At 34.6% G+C, this 27,583-nt stretch overlaps 2 protein-coding genes, 1 long non-coding RNA gene and 1 pseudogene across 7 annotated transcripts; 1 reads left to right on the top strand and 3 right to left on the bottom strand.

Annotated features, from left to right (window-relative positions):
- Window positions 1–9,979: 9,979 nt before the first annotated feature.
- LOC128239800 (multidrug resistance-associated protein 1-like) lies at window positions 9,980–11,724 on the bottom strand (annotated as a pseudogene).
- A 696-nt stretch (window positions 11,725–12,420) lies between these two features.
- LOC128239801 (uncharacterized) lies at window positions 12,421–13,739 on the bottom strand. The gene is made up of 3 exons (XR_008261927.1): window positions 13,656–13,739; window positions 12,931–13,074; window positions 12,421–12,545 (listed from the first exon to the last, which is right to left on the bottom strand). It is a non-coding gene; the product is annotated as an uncharacterized LOC128239801 (long non-coding RNA).
- Window positions 13,740–13,756: 17 nt separating this feature from the next.
- Window positions 13,757–15,840, bottom strand: LOC128240503 (uncharacterized). The gene is made up of 4 exons (XM_052957158.1): window positions 15,799–15,840; window positions 14,437–14,522; window positions 14,014–14,145; window positions 13,757–13,828 (listed from the first exon to the last, which is right to left on the bottom strand). The coding sequence occupies exons 1-4, from the start codon at window positions 15,838–15,840 to the stop codon at window positions 13,783–13,785; spliced, it is 306 nt and encodes a 101-aa protein (XP_052813118.1). The 3' UTR covers window positions 13,757–13,782.
- Window positions 15,841–16,851: 1,011 nt separating this feature from the next.
- Window positions 16,852–26,815, top strand: LOC128240015 (BTB/POZ domain-containing protein 3-like). Of its 5 annotated transcripts, none has more exons than XM_052956491.1 (3): window positions 16,852–16,979; window positions 17,654–17,914; window positions 25,607–26,815. In XM_052956491.1, exons 2-3 carry the CDS (start codon window positions 17,658–17,660, stop codon window positions 26,622–26,624), a joined length of 1,275 nt encoding a protein of 424 aa, XP_052812451.1. In that variant the 5' UTR covers window positions 16,852–16,979; window positions 17,654–17,657; the 3' UTR covers window positions 26,625–26,815. The 5 variants fall into 5 exon arrangements, with proteins under 5 accessions (XP_052812451.1, XP_052812447.1, XP_052812448.1 ...); XM_052956487.1 differs by lacking the exon at window positions 25,607–26,815 and adding an exon at window positions 18,155–19,748; XM_052956489.1 differs by lacking the exons at window positions 16,852–16,979; window positions 17,654–17,914 and adding exons at window positions 22,948–23,033; window positions 25,101–25,361.
- Window positions 26,816–27,583: the final 768 nt, after the last annotated feature.

The raw sequence follows: 27,583 nt of genomic DNA on the forward strand, positions 1-27,583 counted from the left end.
TGCTACTGTACCTTGAATACTACTTGAAAATGAGTGACCTTCTTTAAAAGCTTAGGTATATTAATTACCACGTAAACATGTACGAAATTGATAGTTTTGTAAACATGAGCTCCATTGCTACTGTAAATTACACTCGCAAATGACAGACCAACTTTAGAGACTAAGGTGTTATCTTACACTTAAACGCTCCTTTGCTACAGTGAATTGATAAAACTTGAAAATGGGTAGTGACCTACTTTATAGACTAAGGGGTTATAAATAATCATATTATTTTATCTGTAAATATTTTACATAACCTGCATGTTATTGCATACATACACGTTTAATAAATGTGTTTGATGTGTTACTCCATTGCTACCTTATATAAAACTCGCAAATGAGTTACCTACTTCATAAACGTAAGGTTTTATCTTTATAATCACTATTCTCCATCTATATTATAACATGCAGGTAATGTATATTATACATAACCTGCATGTAATTGTACACTTATACGTTTAATAAGGTAATTAAGAATTTATTATTTGCTAAAATCAGGGCAAACTTGAATCAGTCCATACCAGCGAGAATCTTATTACAATTCGACCAACCTGAGTTGAATCGTAAAATAGAACACGCAAAAACGGTGAATAACGTGTTACGGTGAAGAAGTTGGGGCACGGAATATTCGAAGAACTTAATTGCGGGCATATCTAAAAACAACGATACCTAAAAGAAATCATTATATTACATTTAAAAACAAGGCAAATGTGGAAACCAACTGTATGTAGATGAAAATGCTAATTTTCTATTATTAACAAGAACACACCGCAACAATTATTAAGGACAATGGTTTAGGTTTGTTAGGGTTCATGCAATTGGTCATTGCCATTATTTGAATGGATGTGAGTACGTATATGATTAAGTGGGTATACGAATCAGCCACCTCCCACGACGGGACCAAGATAATGTCCATATTATGACTTTCTCAACTTTTCAAAAAAGTCGATTTTCTAGCTTTCCAAATGAAACAAATGAGATATTAAGGGTAAATGAAAACAAAAACATGTTCAAGATCAAGTTCGACATAGATGGAAATATAGAAAGCATTAAATTATCTGGTCGCTTCACTTTTAGGCGGGTCGTGCTATACTTCTGTAAACCAGGGTCAGAGGTCTAGTTGCTTAGTCAAGCACTAGCAAATATCGATAACACTTCGTTGGCACAAAACCTGCCAATAGACCAGTTCATTGATTCAATGCGCATGCGCGGGTCCCTTTTCCTTTCCAATGCATTCTGGGTTAAAATCTGATAAGTGGGGGCTACTCCATGTGCTCGATAATGTTGACTATCGGAAACTTATTAAATTGGCCGATACCTGTTTAGAAAAAAAACGTAATAACTTAATGTATAAACAGATCGTGGTAAATAAACGCTCGCATGGTTTACGTTACGCTCTGGGATTTACCACATCAAACCAATCGTAACAGTATTTATTGGGGAGTAATAAACAACGCCAAAAAATGACACTGATCAATTTGTTCTGAATGAGAAGACTCTGTTTGTTTTTTTCATGATGGGTGGAAGAGACTTTTGTTGTGTAGTAGGATGCAGCAATAGAAGATCTGTCGCAAAGATGCCTTACCACAGAATTCCAAAAAAGCCTGAAGGTCGGCGAAAATCGTGGATTAAAGCAACTGGTCGCCAGTGTCATGGCAAAAACAAGTTCATAGTGACTCTTTATATAAGAGTATGCGGAGCACATTTTGTAAATGGTGTTAAAAGCGATAATCTACACAGTGTCGACTACATACCTACTCAGAAACTGCCTGCCACTATTACAACACCTGGTCAGCCAACCCAACCTAGGTAACCAATTTCACACAGTATTGTTCATGATAAAAGATATATTCATACAGTATACCTTTTTTTAGTGTTTGTGTGCTAAACCTCTATTCCTGCCCTCTTCTGCTTATTACCTATAAAGGACAGTACATGTCTTTAATTGGTACGAACTGGAATCTAAAGTCATCGGGTAGAACATAAAATATTGATTTATAAGATAATGACATACTAAACAAACTTTCTTTTATGATTTAAGGTTGACTGCAACAAGCACGAAGGCTCGAGCATACCGTGAAGCAGTGGAAACTGGTATAAAAGCAAAGCCTATTCGATACAGCGCGCGAAGGAAGCTTGTGATCAACGAGCTGGACATAAACGATGTTCAGCATGAAGTGCAGATCATGACAGAAAACATGTTGCAGTCTGAACCTAAATTTCCTAATATTTCCTCCGCAAATATCACTCAGGTATAGTTAAACGCCACAACTAAAAAGTATCTGAGAGCTTGAAGCAGAACTTCTAGATATTAAATTTGCAGTCAAAACATTTGGTGTCTAACATTGAGGTTGACAGCAATTAATCATTTAAGTTATGATTCTTTCCTGAAAAAACTTCAATATTTTCAAAGTATTCATATAACTCATATTGCAAGGCACATACCATAGGTAGCAAATGGCTTAAAAGTATTAACCATCGGTGTTCTGTTTGTGGCAGTCATTAGTAAATTTTATGTTACATATTATCCACAAATCTTTGAATGTTTATGTGAATTGAATGTGCTGACTTTACATGTTCTTTTTATTCCCATCATCTGTATTTGCAGTTTCCAATTCATCAGGAGGACCACTTGTACGCTAAAGCGGGTTTTCCAAATGTGTCTACAGATCCTCCTATGCAGTCAGTATCCATACAAACAAACAAAGACGAACTAAGTTGTTGTTTGTTTACTGCAATTCCAGTTCAAGACAACTCCACACAAATGCCAGAAAGCAGACCAAGTCATAAGTGTGTTCAAATTGACTCCTTTGAAACTGAAGTTGGACATAATTTGACAGAGATCAAATTCAAAAATCAACAAAAAATGATAAACACACTGAAAGAAAAAGTATGAACTTTACAAAATGATTGTTATGAAGTTAAAAAAAAGTTGTTCAGTGCAAAAAATATTATTTTGTCATCCAAGAAAGTTCAATTCTACACTGGTTTACCAAATAATGAAACTTTCCATGCCTTGTTCGAGTATGTTAAACCAAAAGCACAAAGATTAGTGTACTGGAAAGGGAAACAAACAAAGACAGGGAAAAGAAAGGGTGATCAAAAATGTCTTTATTAGACCAGTTCTTTGCGACATTAGTGAGGTTAAGACTTGGACTTGCAATCAAGGACATAGCAGAGAGGTTTAGTGGTTCAGTTGGTTACATGTCTTCAGTGGTCAATACCTGGGTGCGGTTTCTTCGTCTGGAACTTGAGGCACTTTTTCCCTACCCAAGTGCGGATCAAGTCAAACAAAATTTGCCTGAGTCCTTCAGTAAATTCCCGAAAACATGACTTATTATAGACTGCACCGAGATATATGTGCAAAAGCCGACTACACTGAAAGCTCAAAGACAGACCTGGTCAAATTATAAACATCGAAATACCCACACAATTCTTGTTGGTATAACACCAGATGGAACAGTGGCATATGTCTCCCCTCTTTATGGTGGAAGTGCATCTGACAAATGTATTGTCAAGCACTGTGGCTTACTTCACCATATTCAGTCAGGTGACTGCATTATGGCAGACAGAGGATTTGAAATCAGTTCTGAGCTTAGAAAACATGGAGCAGATCTGAATATTCCACCATTTAAAAATGGAAATCATCAACTGACACCTCAACAAGTTGAAAAAACAATGAATTCTAACCTCGGCTATCCGTCTGGTTTTTTCAACTTGTTGAGGTGTCAGTTGATGATTTCCATTTTTAAATGGTGGAATATTCAGATCTGCTCCATGTTACCAAGGTATTGACATGGTGATTGCTACCAATGTTTTGAGCGTTATTTTTAAGAAAGTATTGATATGGTGATTGTTACATATGTATTGTCATGTTAACTTAACCAATGTATTACCATGTTGACTTTAAACAGATGTATTGACATTTTGAGTTGAACCTAATGTATTGACATGTTGACATTAACCAAATGTATTGACATGTTAATATTAACCAAATGTATTGACATGTTGAGTTAAACAAAAGGTATTGACATGTTGTGTTTAACAAAATGTGTTGACATGTTGAGTTTAACCAAATGTATTGACATGTTTAAGTTGAACTAATATAATGACATGTTGTGTTTAACCAAATGTATTGACATGTTGATTGTTAAAAGATTATTGACTTGATATTTCATTCTCATTGTTAACTGCATACTGATCTATGCTAATAAATGTTTGTAAAGGTTACTCTATTACTTCATTTCAACTTTATTGCAACATGATGATATATTGACACCAATCTCATTCCGCCTACGAAGAGGCCAGAGTTGGTTTGCATGAGGCGATCAGTGTTATCCCTTTTTCTAAGTATTCATTGAAAAACTTTAATAACTCCATTAGCCAAATGAATGGTTAAGTGACAACCAGTGGCATGTAATTACTAAAAAGAAGATATACAAAGACATAAGTACAGGTTCACAAATTTAATAGTTACATAGGAAAGCTCTGTGTTAATTTCAGGAGAACAACTATTAATAAAGAACTGAAAACATTTCTTGTCAATTTGTTTTAGTTTAAAATAAATCTTAATAAGTTTTTTGGAAATAAGTGCAAAAGGCTGCTTCTAAATAAATCACATTCAAACATTTAATTGATACCATTATGACATGGAAGCACTTTGAAACAGCAAAGTAAGCTTATGCACATATGTACAATGCAAAACAAAGTAACATTTATAATAAATAATAACTTAGCAACATTCATTGAGTGAGGTGTCAATATGATATAAAAGCACTAGTGTTTACGACTAATTATACAGCTATAGGCAAATATGCTTCCTGCACTGAATTTTACTTTACAAACATATACACGTGAGGCTCTAAGCCATGTTTCACTCTGGGGAAGACAACTTCTGGGACCATAATATTTTCATAGAATGTAACAAGCTTTCTTTTACAATCTTCCCAGAATATGCAGTCAAATGTAACTTCATGAATCAGAATATCCTCCTTTGTGCAGATGACAAAGTCACATTTAGGGATTCCAAGAATACCCATCTGGCCCTGGATCTGCGTGTAATATTCATGACTTGGATTCAGAACTATGTCATCATTCTCATTGTGCTTGAGACACTTCAGTTTCTTTGCAGCCTCGGCCATTGTCATTCCCCAAGTTGATGAAGGGTTCTTTATTTCAACAATTTTGTTTTCTGAAACATTAACCCTGTCCACAGAGGCCCCCAGATAAGGGTACTCACTGTCCACCACGAGGCCCTTCTTAACAACCTTGGCACCAGTTTTCTTACAATACCGCTTTGCAGCCAAATCCTCTTGCTGCAAACCAAATGCCATGGCACTTGTCTGTTTGGTCTGCTTATACAACAAGGAATCTACAGTGGCTTTTGGGCTGGTTTTTGCTTTTCGTCTGAAAATTCTATGGAAGTTTAAAGCAGTCAATCGATAACGCCTGGCATCCTTCCACTTCTTACTGTCAGACTGACCTATTGTTTGTCGCTCAAGCTTATGCCTCTCTTCATCACTTACACAAAGCTTATTTTTGAAGATAGAACATGCAGTGTTAATTTCATCCAATGATGGAGGACAGCAATTTATCAATGGAATGTCTTCACTATTGTCAATGGAAACTTCTGACTTCTGGGTGACTGTATTTGTTGCATCTGCATACCGAAGGAAGTTGCATGTGCTATTATGTCTCTTCAAGATTTCAGTCAGTGTCTTCTTCCTATCCACGTCAACAACTCTGTCATTTGGGTTCCTTGGGTCGTATCCAGAGCAGTCAAACGTCTCTCGTGCCTTAAGAACTTTGCCATGTTCCTGTCTGAAAAGATATGTTGTTTAAGCATAATTGTTATTTTTAATTTCAATCATACTTAAGGCTGTAGATAAATTTACGAAGTGAAATTACATTTGAGCTTATTGAATTATTTTAATAATATAGTTATTTAATAAATAGGTTTGCAATATGTTTAAAAAAGGCATTAATGCTGTCTTGCATTAGAGCTGGCTGCTATAGTAATGCAGTTTAGTGTTGGTCAGATGAGCGAAGGATGTCCTGTTTTAGGCCATAGATTTTATTATTCAAGTAACGGTAACAGCCTCAGGACATGTCTCCCTAATTAACATGTATTTACACCTACTTTACAATTCTGATGTTGTGAATACTGGTTGGCTCAACATTTTGCCTGGATGGAGCGTTCCATTTGCAGATCTCATCTGTGCAAGACAACTTGTTTAGGCCCTTCGCAACAAAATCCTCAACTGCAAATAGCACCGCGGCAATATGGCTGCATGCTTCACCCAATCTGAAACAGAATGATTTTTGATCAATAATACTCATTCTGATTTCAAATAAATGACATAATCTAGAATTACAAAGCTATGACACATTTATAAATAGGAAAAAAACTGGGGATGTGCCTGGTGAAATGTGTGGTTCATCTAGTCTGAATAATTGAAACGTGGTTGGGGTTTTTTTTTAATTAGTCTTAATAATGTGGTAAGCGATAAGAATTATCATGTTTGGAAACTCCATTATTTTAGACAAGGTCAATGGTTTATCCTGATATTTAATAGCTAAGTTTATAATTTCTTTCATTCATAAAAAAAAAATTGTAAAGAATATACATATAATTGACATTTATCACACAAACGAAATTTGGTATTACCCAGCAACACATTCACAGGCTCCCCCAACTGGGATGGTGGTCAGTCTGTCCAGCGCAACATACGTCTGGTACGACTTCCCCTGGTACGAAGCCAGCACACGTGAACTGATCAAATATAGTTCCTTTTCACCGTCTAAAAACTTGGCATGAAGCAACTTTTGGACGAATCCCTCCTCAAAGTATTTGAAAGCCTTCAACGACTTGTAGGCGCGAACACTGTCCCTGTCGAAAGATTTGTCCCTGCTTTCGATTAAATAATGTTTTAATTTCTCACTGTCTAGGTCGGGCACATCCGTCAAACTTTTCGCCCACTCATGTTCACATTTGTTAAACCAGCCCTTCGTAAATAAACTCTCCATTGCGTTAATCGGCCTTTTGATTTGCTGTCAGTTCTACGGCTTTCAGTGTGTATGTTTACTCAGCGAGACTAGCCCCCACATAATGACCTCTCGCGAACTCTCGCGTTATTTAGTGCAATAAGCGTCCGCGCGATCGAGATCTCGGCTTCACCAGGCGCTTACCGTGAACTGGTCTATTATAACAAACGTGATTTTTAGTCCAATAGTCCCTATCTAAACTGAAACAGGTACAGTCATGTTTACCATGGTCATATTATAGATGTCTATTTAATATCCGTTTATTTTAACAACTTCTTTAAAGTATACACAACCTCGGACGTTCCTTTAAGTAAATGAACACCAATTTATAAAGAACACTTGCCATGAATAACACCTTGGGTGTGATTTATGTACAAGTGTGAGTTTATGGATTTTAATCGAGGTTTACCGTCTGATATAACGACTTATATACTTAGGTTTGGGTCTATTTGAATCTCCATTCGGTTTTGTCTATTAGTGCGAAAACAAAGACATCCGTTCACATTTTCCTTAAGTAAAAAAACAATCTGATATGAGCCGCACATAATGTGAAATATATCGCGATGTCTGGAAATAAACATTACACTATTAATCCTCGTCACAATATTTAATTGTACTTAACTGGTTTTCTGAATGTGGGATTCCAAACTTGCATTCCAAACTGCATGACGCATTATGTATAAACGAAATCAATATATTCAGGTAATATCCAGCAAGACAGCCAAGGATTGGGCAATTAAATTGCTTAAAATAGTGCCGTCAAAAACACACGATATATTTCCATTTCTAAACAAAACAAAGATTTGTGTTTTAAAAACAAGAAAAATACATCAAACATTCGAAAAGTTTACTGTTTACAAATAGCGTTGACGATATAACAGTCTTGTTTTTCAAAATATTATGGAGAGCTCGATAATAATATATATAGCATATGCAGGTTAAACGATTATAATTACGATATGCTCTTGGGATGCCGGGATTTTCTTTTATTCAGTCCGTTTATTTTACGAGAATTGTACCGTCGGTTTTATAATCCGCGTGCGGTCTTAGCTAAACTAAATGTGCAATACTTAGACAAACGAAACGCCTTAACACTATTCAGTTTCTATAACAAGCCTTCAATGATGTGGATATCACTCGTGTATCAAATGTTCACCTCATCGAAAAGCACACCCGATCCGCTCCATGTCTCCCGATGTCAAATGTCGTTGAACGGAATGAGAGAAGCAATTTGGGAAGGACACATGTTTTTGTTTTCAAGAGCAAAGACAATAATGCCCTATCGAATATTAATCAGATATTGTATTAACATTATTCGACCTGAAACGTACAATATGGCTTGTAATCCATTATGTAGAAATCCTTCAAATGTTTAAGTGACTCGCTCATGTTTTGGACCAAACATTAATTTTTCCGGTTATGCATTTGAAAAAACTTCTTTTATCATTATTTTACTCTATGATATAGAAATTGCATTTGATTTGGTTTTCGAACCCACGCCGTTAGTCAATACAAAATTAGAAAACAGCCAAGTAATCCTCACGAACATCGGGACTTTCACAAAGGTTGTGGATATGTTGACCTGTGTATGATACATTGATAACAGCACGTGATAATGTCAATCAACCTTTCACGGAACACCATAGCCGTAATTAATTTTCAGTCGCGTTACTAACGCGATTGAAAATTGTAGTCTTCGAAGAGGATATTTGAGCAAATATTAACATTTTCTGAAGGGTTCCAGCTTTTGGTATTTTTGTTTTAACACTCCTTATGATTTGCAACACTTTATTTCGCTATTTAAAAAGTGCATGTTACAAACCATGAGAGAGTTATTTTAAGATATAAAACTTGGACGACAACACACATATGGATGTTAACGTAAATATTGCGAATGACGATACCTTAAACGCATAAGGACAACAAAGTGCGTTCGCAAACATTTATTTTTCGAAGCTTTCTTTTGTATATAAATGGCTGATTAAAATAAAAATTACAAACAGTAAAATATTACAACGACATTTAAAAACCTTGGCAAATCTGAGCACTTATAAATGGCATTACAATAAAAAACAAATACAAAATCAGTAAGTGATGATTTTTCAAAACGTAAATAATAGTCAGCTGTTGATAAAAGCAAATGTCTGTACAATAATTATGCTCGCAATTCTTTAAAGACGAACAAACATGCTCATTTGTAACTTTAGGATCCAACAACGGAGCTAGTTGCTGAATCCAACCGTAGATACACTAAGACTGCTAATGAAGGACAAGTGTATATATTTATATGAAATGGCCGCCACAATCGGAACCGAATCGCTGGATTGCCTGCCCATTGCTGTAACCATAGTTGTGTATATGAATAGTTCGTACAATATATTGTATTCATAACTGCAAAAAAGAAACAACAATATTATGCTATTGAAAATATAAATACACCAACCGGAAATACTTAAGATTTTCACAACCAAAATAGAAAATATCAAGAGCTGTCACTAAAAGGTGACAAATGTCCCTGACGGACGAATATCCATTAACATATAACATTTACATTTATGTTAAATAAAAGGTTTTGTTAATATTCAGATTACAAGAAAACGCTGTGGCTGGGATAAGAATAATTGCTAAAAAAATCCATATTATGGAATACTGACACCAGAACGTGACCGTGGCCTTTTGATGAATGCACAACTGTCATGCAAGAACAACTTTCCATTGCAGTTAGAGAAAAATGTAAATTTTCCTTAATATTTAAAAACAAAAATAAGGCTTAAAAACAATATAATATGCAATTGTAAAGGTTGTAACATGCAACTTGACCTCACAATGTGACCTTGATTGTTGAGATGAAGCATATAGACGCGACGCTTCTTAAAAGGGTGCAGTGCAAATCTATGATTAATTGAACTCATTAATCATATTTTGGCTGAACTATGAAGTCCTTGCTGTCCAACGTTGACCCTAAAAGTGTGACCTTGAAGTGTGTCCCTGTTATATAAGAGGTCGAATTTATGCGCGACAAATCTTCCCATGGTGCTAGACAATTCTGGGAAGATTAATTGGATGTCGCAACCAAGTGCTATCAATGATAGATTAACAAAACAACTACCCGATTATTGTTGAGAGGATTGATTGAACATTATTTGACAGTGATGATATGTTAGTAAGAGTAATAATATCAATATGAATTTCTTAAACAAGTCCCGCGTCCTTCGCCATACTGTAAAATATGGATCGTGTATCTTGTAGAAGGTTCTGAGGATTGTCAAACTCTTTGACCTCCCCCTCGCTCAAAACCAGGATTCTGTAATACAAGTATAGACTGAATTAAAACTCACTTAAGTCACTTTTATTAGCAATGCATTTTCAATTGCTTAAATATCAGTCTTAAATATTGAGCAAAGAGAGATATATGATATAGAGCCGACAGTTATACACATATAAATAGATGCAAATAAGTTTTCTATCCAATAACTATAAAAACTATATAGAAAGGGTTAATAATGATACAAGCATGTTTGCGTGTAATGTTGATGGTGCTTGCTGGATCATATAATAATAAGATTAAAACAGGCCCAGTAGTCGAAATTTCAAAAATAAAACCTGTTTAGGGGCACAGGGAAATTGCCCAAACTACAATGAACTAAAGACATCAACATATAAACACCGTATACAGAAATACTAACACCACAAACATGCTCGCAATATCACAAAATAAATAATATACTGTTCCAATGGTAACTATGATAATGGGTTATGGAAATGAACAACAAATAAGAAAAGGGTTAAATGGTACTTTATTAATATCAATCCATTACATAAGGAACAGAGACCTACCTATCATAGTCAATGACTGTGTTAAGTCGATGAGCAATGGTGAGAACGGTGCAATCTTTAAATTCTTGCCGAATGGTGTCCTGAATGAGCGCATCTGTTTCTAAATCTACGGCAGCTGTTGCTTCGTCCAACACCAGAATTCTGCCTGTACGCAGCAGACTTCGCGCTAGACAAACCAGTTGTTTTGGCCAACGCTAGAAATAGAAAACATTACTGGAAATCTTACGTACACTCTAAACATAACCAAAAATAAGCAATAGTTTAAGACACAATGATGATCAGAAATACACATATTACATGTAAGGCCGTTTCAAGGTGTAAAGAAAGTCTCCTAAGCAAGAAAATATGTTTCTTCTCTCATAAACCGGGCAGGGAAACATGTAATTAAAGTGTATCAGCACGTCCAAGCTATAATGGTAGATAACCAGGTTCCACTTTCGCCCTTTTTTAACTAACGCTATTTTAGATAGGTTATTAACTAAGTACGTGCAAAACCATGGTTTAAACATCGTTTACGAATACACAATAGGATTTTCATATCAAATTCAGCAAATATTACAACGTGTTAGAATACTGCATTTGAGCCAAAATATTTCATGCGCGAAAATAAAGCAATTTTATATCATGAAGCGGCTTATTACCTCAGATTCTGTCCTCCCTCGCAAACTTCGTACTCCAATCGTGTGGGCAGCCCTTCAACAAATGTCTTAAGATGGGCGTGTTCAAGTGAATCCCAAACATCGGAGTCGGATTGCTCATCCATTGGGTCCAGATTCATCCTCAGACTGCCGGAAAATAACACCGGTTCCTGAAATCAGTGTTATGTTAAAGGATATGTGAGGCTCGTGTTAACTGTAAGAGCATCTTAACCTACTTTTTGATATTTATATTGTTTACTTCAAGCTGTACTCTCACAGACTAAACGTTTTGACTGCGAAAATCCATGAAAACCAGATAAATAAGACTGCTGACAAAAATAAGATCGCAGATATTTATTTTTAAGTTCAAAACTTGATGTTTTATGCGTTTTTCTTTAACCGTTAGTTTAGGTCATAAAACATTAATTTTCGGGCGGAAAAATGAAAATCTACGATCCGATTTTTTTCAGCAATTTAATAATATCGGTTTGCAGATACTTACGCAAAAATTTGCTCCTTCGAAGACAAAAAATAAAAAAAAGTTTTAATAATGGTTAATCTGTGAGAGTGCAGCTTTAAATAGTAACTATATACAAAATATAACATTTCCAGGCTGACAAATATTAACGCTTAAATATTCAGATCATAGTAAATACACCTCACAAACCTATGGCTTATAATGCTGAAATGGCCGATATAATCATTAACATATTATCAAAGAATTCATAATACCTTTGGCTTTGAAACGTTCCAATTTATCGCTGTTGCGATTTTATAATTCCAAAGACCTTATTATTCTGGTATGTTTACATGAAAACCACAATTTACCTGCGGCAATATTGTAAGCCTAGACCGAAGGTCTGCAAGCCCAAGCCTGCTAACATCTCTGCCGTCAATGATGATTTTACCGCTAGAGGGCTCTATCAGACGGAAGAGGGCCAGAGTCAGTGAGGATTTCCCCGCACCAGTTCGTCCGACAATACCGATCTATAGGCAACGTTTTCGAAACAGTTCGTTAAGTCCAATGTTTGTTTTAAATATATGTTTTGCCTATAAACTATTAAGAAGGTCACTGTGAAGGTCACAAATGACCAAAGAAACAATTAGTAGAGATGGTACAACGAGAACATGGCAATACACTTAAATCATAAAATCAAACACATTTATGTTGTAATAATCAACATCTCAAAATTGTCAAAAATATAAAAACGGAGTAAAAACTTACCATTCTTGGAAGCAATTATTGAAACTGGTCGAGGTTTTTTCAGTAAACTCTTTGGATATTGCAGTCATGTGCTATTTCTTAACTTCAAAATATAGTCCAATTGATTGGTTAACCAAATAACATCTGTGATTTTTTTATTGCACCTACCCTTTGCCCAGCGCTGAAATTCACGTCCAAACTTTTGAGAACAAGAGGCAGGCCCTCTCTGTATCGGGTGGAGTAGGAACACAACTGAATTTCTCCCTTAGAAGGCCAGTCTTCCGACAAATAATCGTCTGTGTGCAAGGAAGCCTATGACATAGCTATATGCATTAACAACATGGTTATATAACATGCTTAAACAAACGGCTATTAGACAAAGCTCTGCCTGTCGTGGTTCAGTGAATATGTTTATCTTATGTGTTTCTTGTTCCTTGGGAACTTAACTTCTGATATTTAATTCGATAAAGATCATTACGGTAGAGTTTCTACCACTGGGTTCTCAAGGCCGTTTCAAATTTATCAACGCACTTTCAGTGCCCATGATGTTACATAGAAAACTCGACGACATTTAAACAGGTTTAACGTTTTGCCCCTCAGATCGGAAACGGGCTAATGTTGATTCGGCGTATGAATGCTTGGGCGCGATTTTGCAAAATTCCAAATCACGGACGCATTAAAGATCGAATCCATCATACTTAATACGTGTCACATATGTTCAAGTCTGAATACGACTCAGCCACTTCCGACGACGGCACCAAAGGTATGGCCGTTTTTCGACTTTTGCAGGGTTTTTTAAAAAAAAGGTTTATGTTTTCTTTCTTTTCAAATGGAACAATTAAGATATTAAGAATTGATGAAAAAAAAACATTATGCTAGTCGTGCTTACATACCTTGTGCAATACCTAATTCACCATAAAAAGATAGTAATTGTTTATTTCTCTCCTAGCTTCACTGTCAGGCGGGTAGTGTTCTACATCCTGTAAGTCGGGGTCGGAGGTCCAGTTGCTTAGCCAAACACTAGTCCAATGGCTCTTGCATATTGTGCATAAACGCCCCACTTAACCTGAAACAGATACAATCATGTTTCCCAATGGTCATATTTTATATGTATATTATACATTTCTATTAAAATATATAACGTTTAATATTAGTTCGCATTAGCAACAGTGGCTGATATATGTCTAATTTATCATTTATGATCATATGAATTGCCAGTACAATATATAGTTAATAAATAAAACATCTTACATTTCAACTTCCACCTCTTCCTCATCTATAAGTTTAGCTTTATCTCTAAGTCCATTTTTGACTTCGGACCCCGTGGACGCTTCTGTATTCTTTAGTGTAGCCACAGACTCAGACGTCCTCTGGGATTTCGACCTGTCAGTAAACGTAGACAAATTAATAAAGAAACACTTTAATTAATAGCATTTTTGTTTGCAATATGTACATATTTGATTTGCTGGGGGGGGGGGGGTAATATTTTAAGAGTAACCGCAGAGGTGTACTACCCGACTCAGATCTGAGTGTTTTAAAAAGGATAAAAAAATGCCCTGAAATAAACATTTTTTATTATTTCTTTATTTAAAAAAAATAATTTTGCAAGGACCCTAACCAAGATATCTAACAACATGTTCCGTTTAATATACATTACTGACAACCTTACCGTACCGTTTGATTACAGGCTTTGGTGGCACATCATCATCTGAGTGTATTTGATAAGAGTCGTTGTAGCATGGTGACCTTGAAGTCGTGAACTGCAACAATACTCTTATTTTGCATAATTGTTATAAATGGTTTAGCTTTAATAGTAATACTAATCATAACGAAATGTTTACGATTCTGCAAACCATTACTTTTACAACACTATAAAGGTTTTGGTATTATAATTTCATGATATACAATTAGCAAAGAATATATGCCAAACTAAATGACTTATACATACCTAGTTTTTTTTATATAATATATATGCACTGTGCTGTTTGTGGAGTTTTGTGCTGTTCTCCCATGTTTCAACTTTCTGATTTTTTTGTTCTATATCTTTTACATTTACCCTGTGTCATTAAACTGGGTTTATGTTTAAACTTTTTGCTACTGAGCTTGTTTCTGTAGCTTTTCACATAAGAACTTATACGAGGAAAGGATTTCAATTATTTCACTTAGTGTTATTCAAAAGTATCAAGCAGGTCCATACTTCTATATGTAGTGTGGGTTTGCAAAGACGAAACCACTCAACTTCGGAGTTCGAATATTTATTTACGTTGTCGAATGAAACCTAAAACATATAATAAAACATATAAAAGTAAATGCTAATCATATTATTAATCACACAAAATACAAAGACAATGGACAGTGATCGATAAATATATCAAGGGAGACTTCGCGGTTAAATACATAAAACATTCCAAGAACTATGAGTAATAAACTTACCAGGCACGTCTAAATAATAATTATATATGAAAGAATATTTCAGCTCAAAGATAAGAGCGAATATTAAATAAGTAAGAATATTTCAGCTCAAAGATAAGAGCGAATATTAAATAAATAGTAACAACTGTTACAATTGCAATTTTGACTTGCGTCGATGATGATTCAGAACGGAATGATATATGTGTATATATAAATAAGGGCGTATGCAATGAAGCGGGAAAAAGGGGAAAAGGCATTATGAACCAATCAATCACTCTATAAATTTAGACAAACTCGCATTACCAGTATTCACGCTCTGACGCACTCGGACATAAACGGACATTGACGGACATAGACGGACAGTAACGCACAGAGGACAATAACCACGTAGCACAACACTAAACACGACGATACACAAACAATACAAAACAATATACGATATAGAACCATACCAAACACACAAATTGATAAAATACTGAAATATGCACCTTGCTACATATATGCTATTGATATCATATAAAAGGGGCTAGACACCAGATGATACAATTGCAAGAAAAAAAGAAAATGTCAAAAACTTACAAAAAGTTACCATAGTTTTTTTACAACGCATCTAATCTTACTTACAGATGTATCACATCGCTTATGACACATGCAATTTTTGCGCATTTTTGCAATTCGAAATTCACTAGGGTTGTCTACCATGCAAATCCCAGTAAGTTTGAAAATAGGTTGGTATATTTATCTGTACTCATAAACAGATGTGATTTAAACTGGGAAACCATGAAGCGATATTTTAAACGAAGAAACACAGATGAGACAGCAACATGATTATTTCAGCATTATTTTGACCATATTAAGTGATGTACTATCGGCCTCGAACTAGATTGCATTGAAATTTCTATGCTTGATTTGAGGTTATACTGTATTTGCAGATTTTTAAACCACCTATGTCTAGCCTGTTTAAGAACGGTATATTATTGCATTGCTTTTGAGAACCTATTTTGCGACGTTTGAAACACTGAACCGAAGACCCTTAGATCGCATTGAAAATTCTATGCTTGATTTGAGGCTATACTGTATTTGCAGATTTTTAAACCACCCATGTCTAGCCCGTTTAAGAACGGTATATTGTTGCATTGCTTTTGAGAACCTATATTGCGGCACCGTGTCTGCTCAACGATCTTATCCACAGAAAGCAGGCTGTGAATCTCGAGCGTAACCAGAGTTAGCGTCTAAAATACAATTTCAAAGTAAAAGAATATTGAAAACCATGCTGTTACCATGCTCGGATACTCGGACCTGAGTCAAAACCTCTTTATAGATAGCAAGCCGGCGGATTTCGTGGGTAACTATAATCAAAGTCTGATACATTACGCGAGCATAAATATTTACCATGCGTTGCGCTCTATTTCCTCATGCGTTTCGCTATAAAGTTGCTTTAAAATAAATACACTGTATTGTTTAGACAATGCACTAAATCCGAAAAACAAAATATCAATTTTGTGAGCCCTTAAATTCAAAGTTTGTATGTGTTCTTTAATCTAACATTCAATTGAATATAGGAAAGAGAAAAAATCTGATTGGTTCTTAAATCCTATACAATCGTGGAATCCCAAAGCATATGACGTAAGTAAAATATGGGTTTCCATTATATCTCAAAATAACATTACAACACCGCCTTTATACTGATAACAGTTTTCTGAAAATTTGAAACTGGGAAATACTGCGGAGAAACCAATATGAAAATATAAATATCAAAACAGAAAGGATATATCCTCAAATTGTTTTAGGACTTACAGATACAGGTAATGTTTTTCTTTTCCAAACATTTATAAGATTGATATGTTTGTGCGTGCTTTTTTAAATCCTGTATTGTAAACATATATTTTTTTCAACCGAATTAGGTATTTAAATTATTTGTTAAAATAGCATTTTCATATAATACAACAGTAATCGTATTTAAAATCGTATTTAAAACTACGTTGAATACTATATTGTTTTATGTAGTTCGTTCAGGTAAGAATATACATACAAAATCACTTGAACGGGTTAACAAGCCCAGGTACAACTACCTCGGATGTTTTCTATATGCACTTGCCTATCATTATCACGCAAACTGACTCATAATCATGTGATTTTTTCCTTGTGCTAAAAAGTATTGTGCATTGTAAAATGCTCAATTTTATTGTAGTTGCTTAATTATTTAAGCATGTTTTACAAAAACAGACAAATAATATAGAAGGCATGAATAACAAATGTTTCATATTCATGTTCTTAATTGTGAATTTTAATTAGTAAACTCATATAGATGCCAACCAACTGCCTACATACTTATATTCATAGCTGAATAATCGTCATATGTATAACAATTTTAGTACAAAATAAATAATAATAATAACAGTTATCACAAGGTAATAAATTGTAAACTATTATTTGTAAATGAAACGTTATTTGTTATATGTATCTTGTTTCCCTCCAGCAAAATGGCGACTAAAACTAAAGACTGGCGGGCAGAACAAACAGCTTCAAGATGCTTAAAGCACCTTGTACAAGAAAAACTGTTCACAGACGTCAGGTTTATCTTCCCAAATGACAACAATGAGTCCTGCACAGGACACAAGCTAATACTCAGCATGAGGAGTCCTGTTTTTGAAGCCATGTTTTACGGCCCCTTGGCTAAAGACGATGACGAAGTTACAATCAGCGATATCGAAAAGAACACCTTTGAGATGTTGCTGCGGTATGTTCTAATTTATAGTTCTTGAGAACTCGTGTTAATTAAATTCAACGTAATATGCATTTCAGTTTTAATAGTTTTAATCAGTAAATGTGAGCATACAACAGTAAAAATGTGAGAATTCAGTAGTAGAAAAATATCCTTTGGAATATCCTGATATTGCCCGTAATTAATCAAAAATGCTCAATGAAGCGAAAAACGACTTTGTTGAATACGCTGCTATTCAAATATGTCTCTTTACAGATACGTGTATACTGATGAGCTTAAGTTAGATGGAGAAACAGTATTGAAGTGTTTGTATGCAGCAAAAAAGTATTGCATAGACGGTCTGGTAAAGATGTGCTCAGATTTCTTAGAAGCGTCTGTTGCCGTTCATAATGCTTGCTCAAATTATGAGCACGCAAAATTCTACGAACTGCAAGGACTCCTTGAAACGTGCAAAACGTTTATGACGACAAACGCCGAAGATATACTAAAACATGATGATTTTTTCAGTCTAACGAATCAAAGCCTTTCAGAGTTCCTTGCAAATAGGCAACTCAAACCAAACGAGGTACTGTATTTTGATGCCGCCAACCGTTGGTCCGAGAATGAATGCTTAAAAAGAGATATGATGATTAGTGCTGAAAACAAGCAAACGCTGCTTGGTCCTGCGCTAAAGGAAATCAAATTCGGACTGATGACACCTCAAGAATTTGCAGACCTTGTTCCTGAAACAGGACTTGTAAATAAAGATGATCAATTGGATATCTACAGGTGGATAATAACCAAAAAAGTTCGTGGATCGCAAGTATGTGACAAGTTTAAATCATTGCCGCGTCATTCACAGACATTGCCGATAGCATTGAATACATCCAATTGTACCGAGGGAACAACGTTGCTAAATGAATCTCAGTTTACGATACAAAGCAATGAGCCCATACGGATAGCATCGATAATAATGAAAACAACGAGTTACCAATTGTCATCAGTAACGGTGAGCGAATCTGAAGAGGAAGAACGGCCCATATCTCTCTCAAACATCAACATTCGAGTTTGGAACACATACGATTTCAAAGATTTCGATTTCGAAGAAGATGTAAATGTAAAGGCAAACACAACCGTCACATTCAAGTTCAAATTCAAAAAGAGAAAAACACACACAGACTATGGTTATGTAACTAAAAATGTGAGTCACAAACATTATCATCCCATGGAACCCGAGCATGTCTTTGGTGGGCTGTTAGTGAAATGCACCGAATTTTCAGAATATTTGTCAAAGATAAAAATAAAGTGTTGTTGACATTAGTTCCGGAAAAATGTTTCTTAACTAGTTATGACTTTTAATGTTTGTTGTTGTGTTAATCAGTCTTCAGATAGCGTGCTTTCCAAATTATGAACATTGAACCTTAATTTGATTCATGTACATTTTAATGATATAAAATACTAATAGGGAGACTTATAAAATAAACTGACGTTTTCCTTTGCAATAATAGTGCGTGATACAAACTGACATACGCTTACAGTGTGAAAGAAAAAGCATATTTTTGTATTCACATCATTAATTTACATACTGACATGAACAGACATCCTTAAAGTGGTAGTCATAATGTTTCGTAGTAAATATGCACATATGTAAATTTACAGCTTTGTATTAAGCACAAATAAAAAAAGAAAGTCTTTTAATTAATTTGTTACAACATTGGATCGAATATCTCCATGTTTTGTCACTTTTTCTGGTTATATTTTTATCTAGATGGGTGAAACTGGAACTACAAGCTTAGAAGCCGATTCTTATTATGGATTTGTTAATGTCACAAAGAATGAAGTCCGAATGAAAAATAAATCATTCACCTAGGTTTAGTCTTTGTCCAATGTTCAAGAGATTTCTATTTATAGAAATAATTCCAGGGGGCCGGACATTATTCACAAAGCATCTAAGTGACAAACTTTAACTTAGTGGAAAATTGCCCTTTTCATTAAGTTGAATATAAAAAAACTAAATGTTTGTACAACATATGTTAATAAGCAAGAAAATGGTATAACACCATATCTATTCCTATGAATAAATTGGATGAAAAGCAGAGGTCATTTAAAAGAATTCGTATTAAAATCTACTAAATTCACATTAAGTCGAAACTATTCACAAAGATGCTTAATGAATACGGCTGTAGGGGCCATAATTACGAATAGTCTTATGTCCAAATCTAAGCTCAGACTCAGAAAACCCTTTTATAATATAAAAAATCCATTCGTTTTACAAGGTGGGCTATTGAGCAATTTGAAAAAGTAATACACTTTGTCAAAGTTCATCATCAATACTCAACCTGAAGGAAAATTACAATGGAATTCGGAATTGCAAGTTTGCTACCTAAGTCTGAACTGAAATTTGAGAGGGTGCGTTTTCATGGCCCCAGGTCTATTTTAACCTCACTACTGGTGCACAAATAAAACATGCCGTTGGCATTTTCGTAAAGAATTAGTACAATTTGATCGAATACAAACCAACTATTAAAACTCAATCTTAAATTCAAAATATGTTATTCAGGGGTAAAATATAAACCGTATCGAACTCCTGTGCCTCAAACATAATATTTGCTTCATTTTATTGGGTATTTAAATTAAATGGAATTCAGGACGTAATACTAAAAGCATTTCTTATGTTAATGCGTACTTAATTATATATGTTTACAAATGAGAAAATGTATTGCGCATTTTTAATACTAAATTTGAATACTACAGAAACAAGGTCAGTAGCAAAAGGTTTAAACATAAACCCGGTTTAATGGAGTCACGCACATTACGTATTAACGAAAGAATATTGTTGAAAAGACTTGCAACATTAACGTATCAGTATAACAACTTTTTAATATGGAATCTTTATGGAGCATAAATAAAGAAAAAAAATAATGGCTCATTTTTGTTTTTATAAATAATTTTGCCGTTTTAAACACAGACTAAGAATGCAGTCAAAAGAAGTCAGGAAGAAACATGAGTAAATTAGTGGTCATAAATCGTCGAGAAAAAGAAATGCACCAATGATAGTCCTTTAAACTTTAAAAGAAAAAAGTTTAAAATATATACATATGTATAATGATTTTTGACATTTTTTGTTAAAAAATAATTCAGTTTTAATAATTATGTCCGAAGGTCAAAAATAGCCCGATGCGGCTCATATAATGCGACAAATATAAATACACGTTACAGTGTCGATTTAATCGTGATATTAAATGTACTTAATAGGTATTTATAATCTAAACATGTGGGATTCCAACTGCATGGCGTAATATTTATATTAAGTATAATCTAGTAAGACATCTAAAGAATGTGCAACAAAATCGTTTAGAAATAGTGCACTATATATTTTCTTTCTGGGCAAAACAAAGTATTTTATTTTGTTCACAAAAATATAAGTACATCAAACATCATATACTGTTTACCTAAACGTCTACAAAATTACAGACGTAGTTTGTTTCCCAAATAAAGAGGAAATAAATAAAACGAGAGAGCACGATAATAATATTTCAAATACGCGCAGGTAACATGTTGATATGATGTGCTTTTGGTATGCAGGCAATGTTTTTCATTATACACAAAACATCTTTTCAGCAATATAGCGAAACAATAACAAATAACCATAATTCTGTTCAAAATGAACGCAACAAAATCAAAGTATGAAAGTATGTAGCAAATTCTATCAACTTTGTACCAAATTAACTTTCCCCAACACTCGAAATAGGGGCCATATTTCTGGACGCAAAAACAATTAATCCTTTCCGTTTATCTGCACAAGGCGCCTGATCATCTGTAAAATTCGTTTAATGTTGCAAGTGCAGTTCGAACCTGAAGGTTTTGGAACGCATGCACGATTTGACTCGTATTTCTACAGGTGTAACTTGTCTGACATGCAAGTTTACTGTAGCTTCAATTATTCAATACAGGGCCCAGTAGTCAAACATTCTAATTTCAACACTGATAAGGTAAAACGTGACACTGAACAAGACAAAGAAATGTACAAACACCACAAACAGACGCATTAAAATAGCTTTACATGTACTAATATCTGATGGGATAACCGCCATAGAACGGTCAGTGAAACGCCAGCTCACTGGAACACGAGCTTACGTGGGGTTCAAACGAATTTATATGCACATAGCCTTACACTTGTCCTAACATGTAATAAACTTAGAAATATAAGCCTCAGCGTAGCCAAATAGATCATGTGTGTATATTTAGGATTGGAGCATGATTATCGATCTCCAGTGATGCGAGCGACTATGCCGGAGTAAATATAACATGCTATTCTGGATCTTTATACTGACTGGTGCCTGTTGTCATGGCTGCAATTAAGTAGATATTTTATTAATAAACACAATACCATGTAATGATATAATATACTGTTGTTGATAAACAGAGCATTTGCCAGTCAGTAAGACTGAATGAGATCACAAGCGATGATTTGTGCAAGCTATATCTGTCACATATAAAACAGCAAACAAGAGTCATGAGTAGTACAAAAATAATTATCATGCACTATTTAAAATATGATCCTAACACCTATATTTTATCATAGTGAATCTGTTAAAAATGAAATATATAATAATGATAACAAATATGAAATACAGACATGTAGTAAAAAGCACTAAAGAAGCTTTTAAGTATATGTGTACTGCATGAACTTCTATGGAAAATCATAACAATCTGGGATTTGCAAGTGGAAACTAATATAATTACATTTATTTACCATATAAATGCAGACATCTCTGGGAACTGTCAATATTATTTGCTAAAAAATGGTTGGCCCGATTTATTTGTCACCATCAAGGAGGTGAGAGCTGCATATTATGTCGTCGTTGTTGTTTACCTCCCTCTGTGTATGCCTAAAAATGTCATAAGACTGATGATTATTCATTTCGAATATTTGTTTACTGCTATTAAATATCTGACCACCGTAGATATTTCATTTTTACATGGAACTCCATTTCATAACAAACGTTTCTATACATACTTTCGCGAAAATAACCTGTTTTCGTATTTTAGTCATACCACCCGGAAGTCACAAAACGAAAGTGACAGTTAACGAGACTTACGCGCCCTTTGCAGATATTAACCACATGATTTAAACGGAGTGTTTAGTTAACAGGTAAGTTGTTTAAATGGTTAAAATAGTTTCAAAAGTTATAAGTATTTATTTGTTCGTTACACCTCATTACAAATCAACCGTCTACTTGCTTCTAAGCTTGACTTTTTCTACCTTGATATTTACCTTAACTGGTTAAAGGGGCTAGACACCAGTTGATTTAATTGCAAGACAAAAAGAAAATTTCCAAAAACTTACATAAATTTGACTTCGTTGTGCACAACTCGTAAAATCTTACTTACTGATGTATAACATCGCTTACGAAACATACATCTTTATCTTTCTCAGTTTCTGCGCATTTTTACAATTCGAAATTTACTAGGGTTATCTACCACGTAACACCCAGTAAGTTAATAAATAGCGCCGGATATTTATTTGTATTCATAAACAGATATGATGTATACTAAGAAACCATTATGCGCTATTTCAATTTTAAACGGGGAAACACAGATGAGACAGCAACATGATTGTAGCGTTCAGTAGTTTATTCATGTAAAGTGATGTATTATCGGCCACCTACAAGGTCGCAATGACAATTTTAGGCTTGTTTCGGGGAAATACTGTTTTTGCAGATTTTTACTACATCTGTTGTCAAGCCCCTTTAAGAACGTTTTATTGTTGCATTGCTTTTGAGAACCTATTGAACGACTTTTTAAACACTGTACCGACCTTCCTCATCTTCACTCTCATGTTCTGTCAGATTCGATATTGTCAACTGAAGGCAGCCAGTAAATCCCGTGCGTAACGAGATTTCGCGTCTGAAATAAAGTATTGGAATAAAATTCTTGCTTTGTCCCATCAACCTGTCGAACGACCCGACTTCTGAAATTTGCCACTGCGTCAGAACAATGATTGCCTAAAATCAAATATTGTACAAAACTGAAGCGGATACTCAAACCCAAGTCAAAACCTCTTTACCGATAGAAGCCGGTGGATTTCGTGGGTAACTATTATCAAAGTCAGATACATGACACGAACATAAATATTAACCATACGTTGCGCGCGATTTCATCATGCGTTTCGTTGTAAAGTTGTTTTAAAATACATACGCTGTATTGTTTTAACAATGCACTAAATTCGAAGAACAAACTAATAATTTTGTGAGGCCTTAAATTCAAATTTTGTATGTGTTCTTTAATCTAATATTCAATTGTATATAGCAAAGAAAAAATAATCTGATTGGTTCTTTAATCCTTTACAATCGTGGAATCCCAAAGCATATGACGTAAGTAAGATATGGGTTTCCAATATCCCAAAATAACATTACAACACCGCCTTTATACTGATAACAGTTTTCTGAATACTTGAAACTTGAAAACACTGCGGAAAAACCAATATGAAAATATAAATATCAAGATAGAAAGGATAAATAGCAAAATCGTTAACGGACTTACAGATACAGGTAATGTTTTTCTAATTTAAACATTGGTAAGATTGATATGTTTGTGGGTGCTTTTTTAAATCTTGTAATGTAATGATCTATTTTTTCAACCGAATTAGGTCTTTAAACTGTTTGTTAAAATAGCTCTTTCATATAATACAACAGTAATCGTAAATAAAACTGCGTTGAATACCATATTTTCTTATGTAGTTCGTTCAGATAAGAATATACTTACAAAATCACGCGAACGCGTTTACATGCGCAGGTAAAAGTACCTCGGATGTTTTATTTATTCATTTGCCTATCATTATCACGAATACTGACGCATAATCATATGTTTCTATTCATTGTTTCAAAACTATTATGCATGTTCATTGAACAGTTTTATTGGGTTTACTTTACCTTTTTGGCATATTTACAAAAACAGACAATTATATAAAAGGCATGAACAACAAAAGTCGCCATTGCATGTTCTTAATTGTTAATTTCAATGAGTAAATTCATATAGATACCGACCATCAGCACACATACTTATATTGATAGCTGAATAATCGTCATACGTATAACAATTTTGGTACAAAATAATAATAATAATAATAATAATAATAACAGTTAGCACAAGGTAATAAATTGTAAACTATTATTTGTAAATGAAACGTTCTTTGTTATATGTGTCATTTTCCCTCCAGTAAAATGGCGAGTAAAACTAAAGACTGGCGGGCAAAACTAACAGCTTCAGGATGTTTAAAACACCTTGTACAAGAAAAACTGTTCACAGACGTCACGTTTATCTTCCCAAATGGCAACAATGAGTCCTGCACAGGACACAAGGTAATACTCAGCATGAGGAGTGCTGTTTTTGAAGCCATGTTTTACGGCCCCATGTCAAAAGGCGATGACGAAGTTACAATCAGCGATATCGATAAGAAGACTTTCGAGATGGTGCTGCGGTATGTTTTAATTTTTACTTCTTGAGAACTCGTGTTAATTAAATTCAACGTTATATTCGTTCAATCGTTACTTTTAACGAGTAAATGTGAGCACACAACTATAAAAAAGGAGAATTCAATAGCATACGCATTTCCATTGCAATACTTGTATATTGCCCGAAATGTACTAAAGAGGGCTCAATATTACGTTGATCAACTATGTTGCACACGCTATATTTCAAATATGACTAAATTTCTCTTTACAGATACGTGTATACTGATGAGCTTGATGTAGATGGAGAAACAGTATTGAAGTGTCTGTATGCAGCGAAAAAGTACTGCATCGACGGGATGGTAAAGATGTGCTCAGATTTCTTAGAAGCGTCTGTGGCCGTTGATAATGCTTGCTCAAATTATGAGCACGCAAAATTTTACGAACTGCAAGGGCTCCTTGAAAAATGCAAAACATTTATGACAACAAACGCCGAAGATATACTAAAAAATGATGATTTTTTCAGTCTAACAAATCAAAGCCTTGCAGAGTTCCTTGCAAATAGGCAACTCAAACCAAACGAGGCACTGTATTTTGATGCCGCCAACCGTTGGTCCGAACATGAATGTTTAAAAAGGGATTTAGAGATTTCTCCTAAGAACAAGCAAACGCTCCTAGGTCAAGCGCTGAAGGAAATCAAATTCGGACTGATGACACCTCAAGAATTTGCAGAGCATGTTCCTGAAACAGGACTTATAGATAAAGATGACCAATCGGATATCTACAGGTGGATTTTAACAAAAAAACTTCATGGATCGCAAGTATCTGACAAATTCAAGTCATTGCCGCGTCAATCACAGGCATTGCCGATAACCTTGAATACATCCAAATGTACCGAAGGAACAACGTTGCCAAATGAGTCTCGGTTTACGATACAAAGCAATGAACCCATACGGATAACATCGATAGTAATGGAAACATCGAATTACCAATTGTCATCAGTAACGATGAGCGAATCTGAAGAGGAAGAACGGCCCATACCTCTCTCAAATATGAACGTTTCGAAAACATACATTTTCGAAGAAGATTTGAAAGTGAAGGCGAACGCAACCGTCACATTGAAGTTTAAATTCAACCGCATGAGGAGAAAAGCAAGACATGCTTATTGTTCTGAAAATGTGAATCACAGACATTATCATCCCAACGAACCCGAGCATGTCTTTGGTGGGCTAATAGTGAAATGCACCGAATTTTCAGAATATATGTCAACGATAAACATAGAGTGTTGTTGATAGTTCTACTGCAAAGATATTTCGCACAGGTGTATCATGAATATAAACGTTTTTGTTGTTGTTTTAAAGAAAATTCAGTCAACGCTTTTACCTTACGATGAAGAAATGAGGCTGCATGAGTCAGTGAGTCATAATAATGCGTGATCAAAATGTGTATATGAAGATTTATAACAATTAAAACATAGACAGTATTATCGTTTGCATTTTTAGTATTTTGTTATAACATAAAGTCGGGTATATCTTACAAACTTAGATCAGAAATTACAATCCAAGCAGTCGAGTCTTAGAAGGAATTTGTTAAACTCACCCAAGATCGAAATCCATATAGAAACTTGTTCACCTAGGATCTTGGCCGATATTCAAAAGTTCGATATATCGAAATATGTTTGGGTTTATTTGAATCTCCATTCTGTTTTGTCCATTATTGTGAAAAGAAAGAAATCCTTTGACATTTTCCTTAAGTAAGAATACAGTCTGATTGAATCGATATGGGCCGTTCTCAAAGTGATATATAACACGATGTCCAGATTGTCCAGCACTTTTTGGCAAAAAATAAGGACTAATTTTAGGGATACAACAAAGAAATTTAGAGCTAATTTTGGGCTAAATTTAAGAATTTAAGGGCTAAATATGGTCTTTGTAATAATGGACTAACCTCTGCAAATTTAACAAGAATTAAACTCACATACTATAAGTACAGGAGTGACATACACCAGGGTTCCATTGTATCAGCTGTTAATTGGCTCTAACCTTTATAATTAAATCTTTGCCACAACATGCACAAGGTCAAAACCAATAAACAAACCTGACATTGATCCAGTGGTCATCTGCCATTCACTGTATTGAATTATCTCTGATAAAGAGCCGTTAACTACATTAAAGACACATCAAACATGAAATAGTATTAAAGTGTATTGGTTTGTATTTTCAAAAGACAATTAGAGTAGGAAAATGAAAAA

The sequence above is a fragment of the Mya arenaria genome, chromosome 7 (assembly GCF_026914265.1).
Source record: "Mya arenaria isolate MELC-2E11 chromosome 7, ASM2691426v1".
NCBI classification, from domain to species: Eukaryota; Metazoa; Mollusca; class Bivalvia; order Myida; family Myidae; genus Mya; species Mya arenaria.

Excerpts from the sequence above, each read along its gene's own strand:
- LOC128240503 (XM_052957158.1), bottom strand. The coding sequence starts at position 15,840 with ATGCGCAAAAATTGCATGTGTCATAAGCGATGTGATACATCT. Across the intron at positions 14,146-14,436 it reads CCAAAGCCTGTAATCAAACG|GTCGAAATCCCAGAGGACGT; the intron begins GTACGGTAAGGT and ends GTTTACTGACAG. Across the intron at positions 13,829-14,013 it reads GAAGAGGTGGAAGTTGAAAT|GTTAAGTGGGGCGTTTATGC; the intron begins GTAAGATGTTTT and ends TATCTGTTTCAG.
- LOC128240015 (XM_052956487.1), top strand. The coding sequence starts at position 17,658 with ATGGCGACTAAAACTAAAGACTGGCGGGCAGAACAAACAGCTTCAAGA. Across the intron at positions 17,915-18,154 it reads ACCTTTGAGATGTTGCTGCG|ATACGTGTATACTGATGAGC; the intron begins GTATGTTCTAAT and ends GTCTCTTTACAG.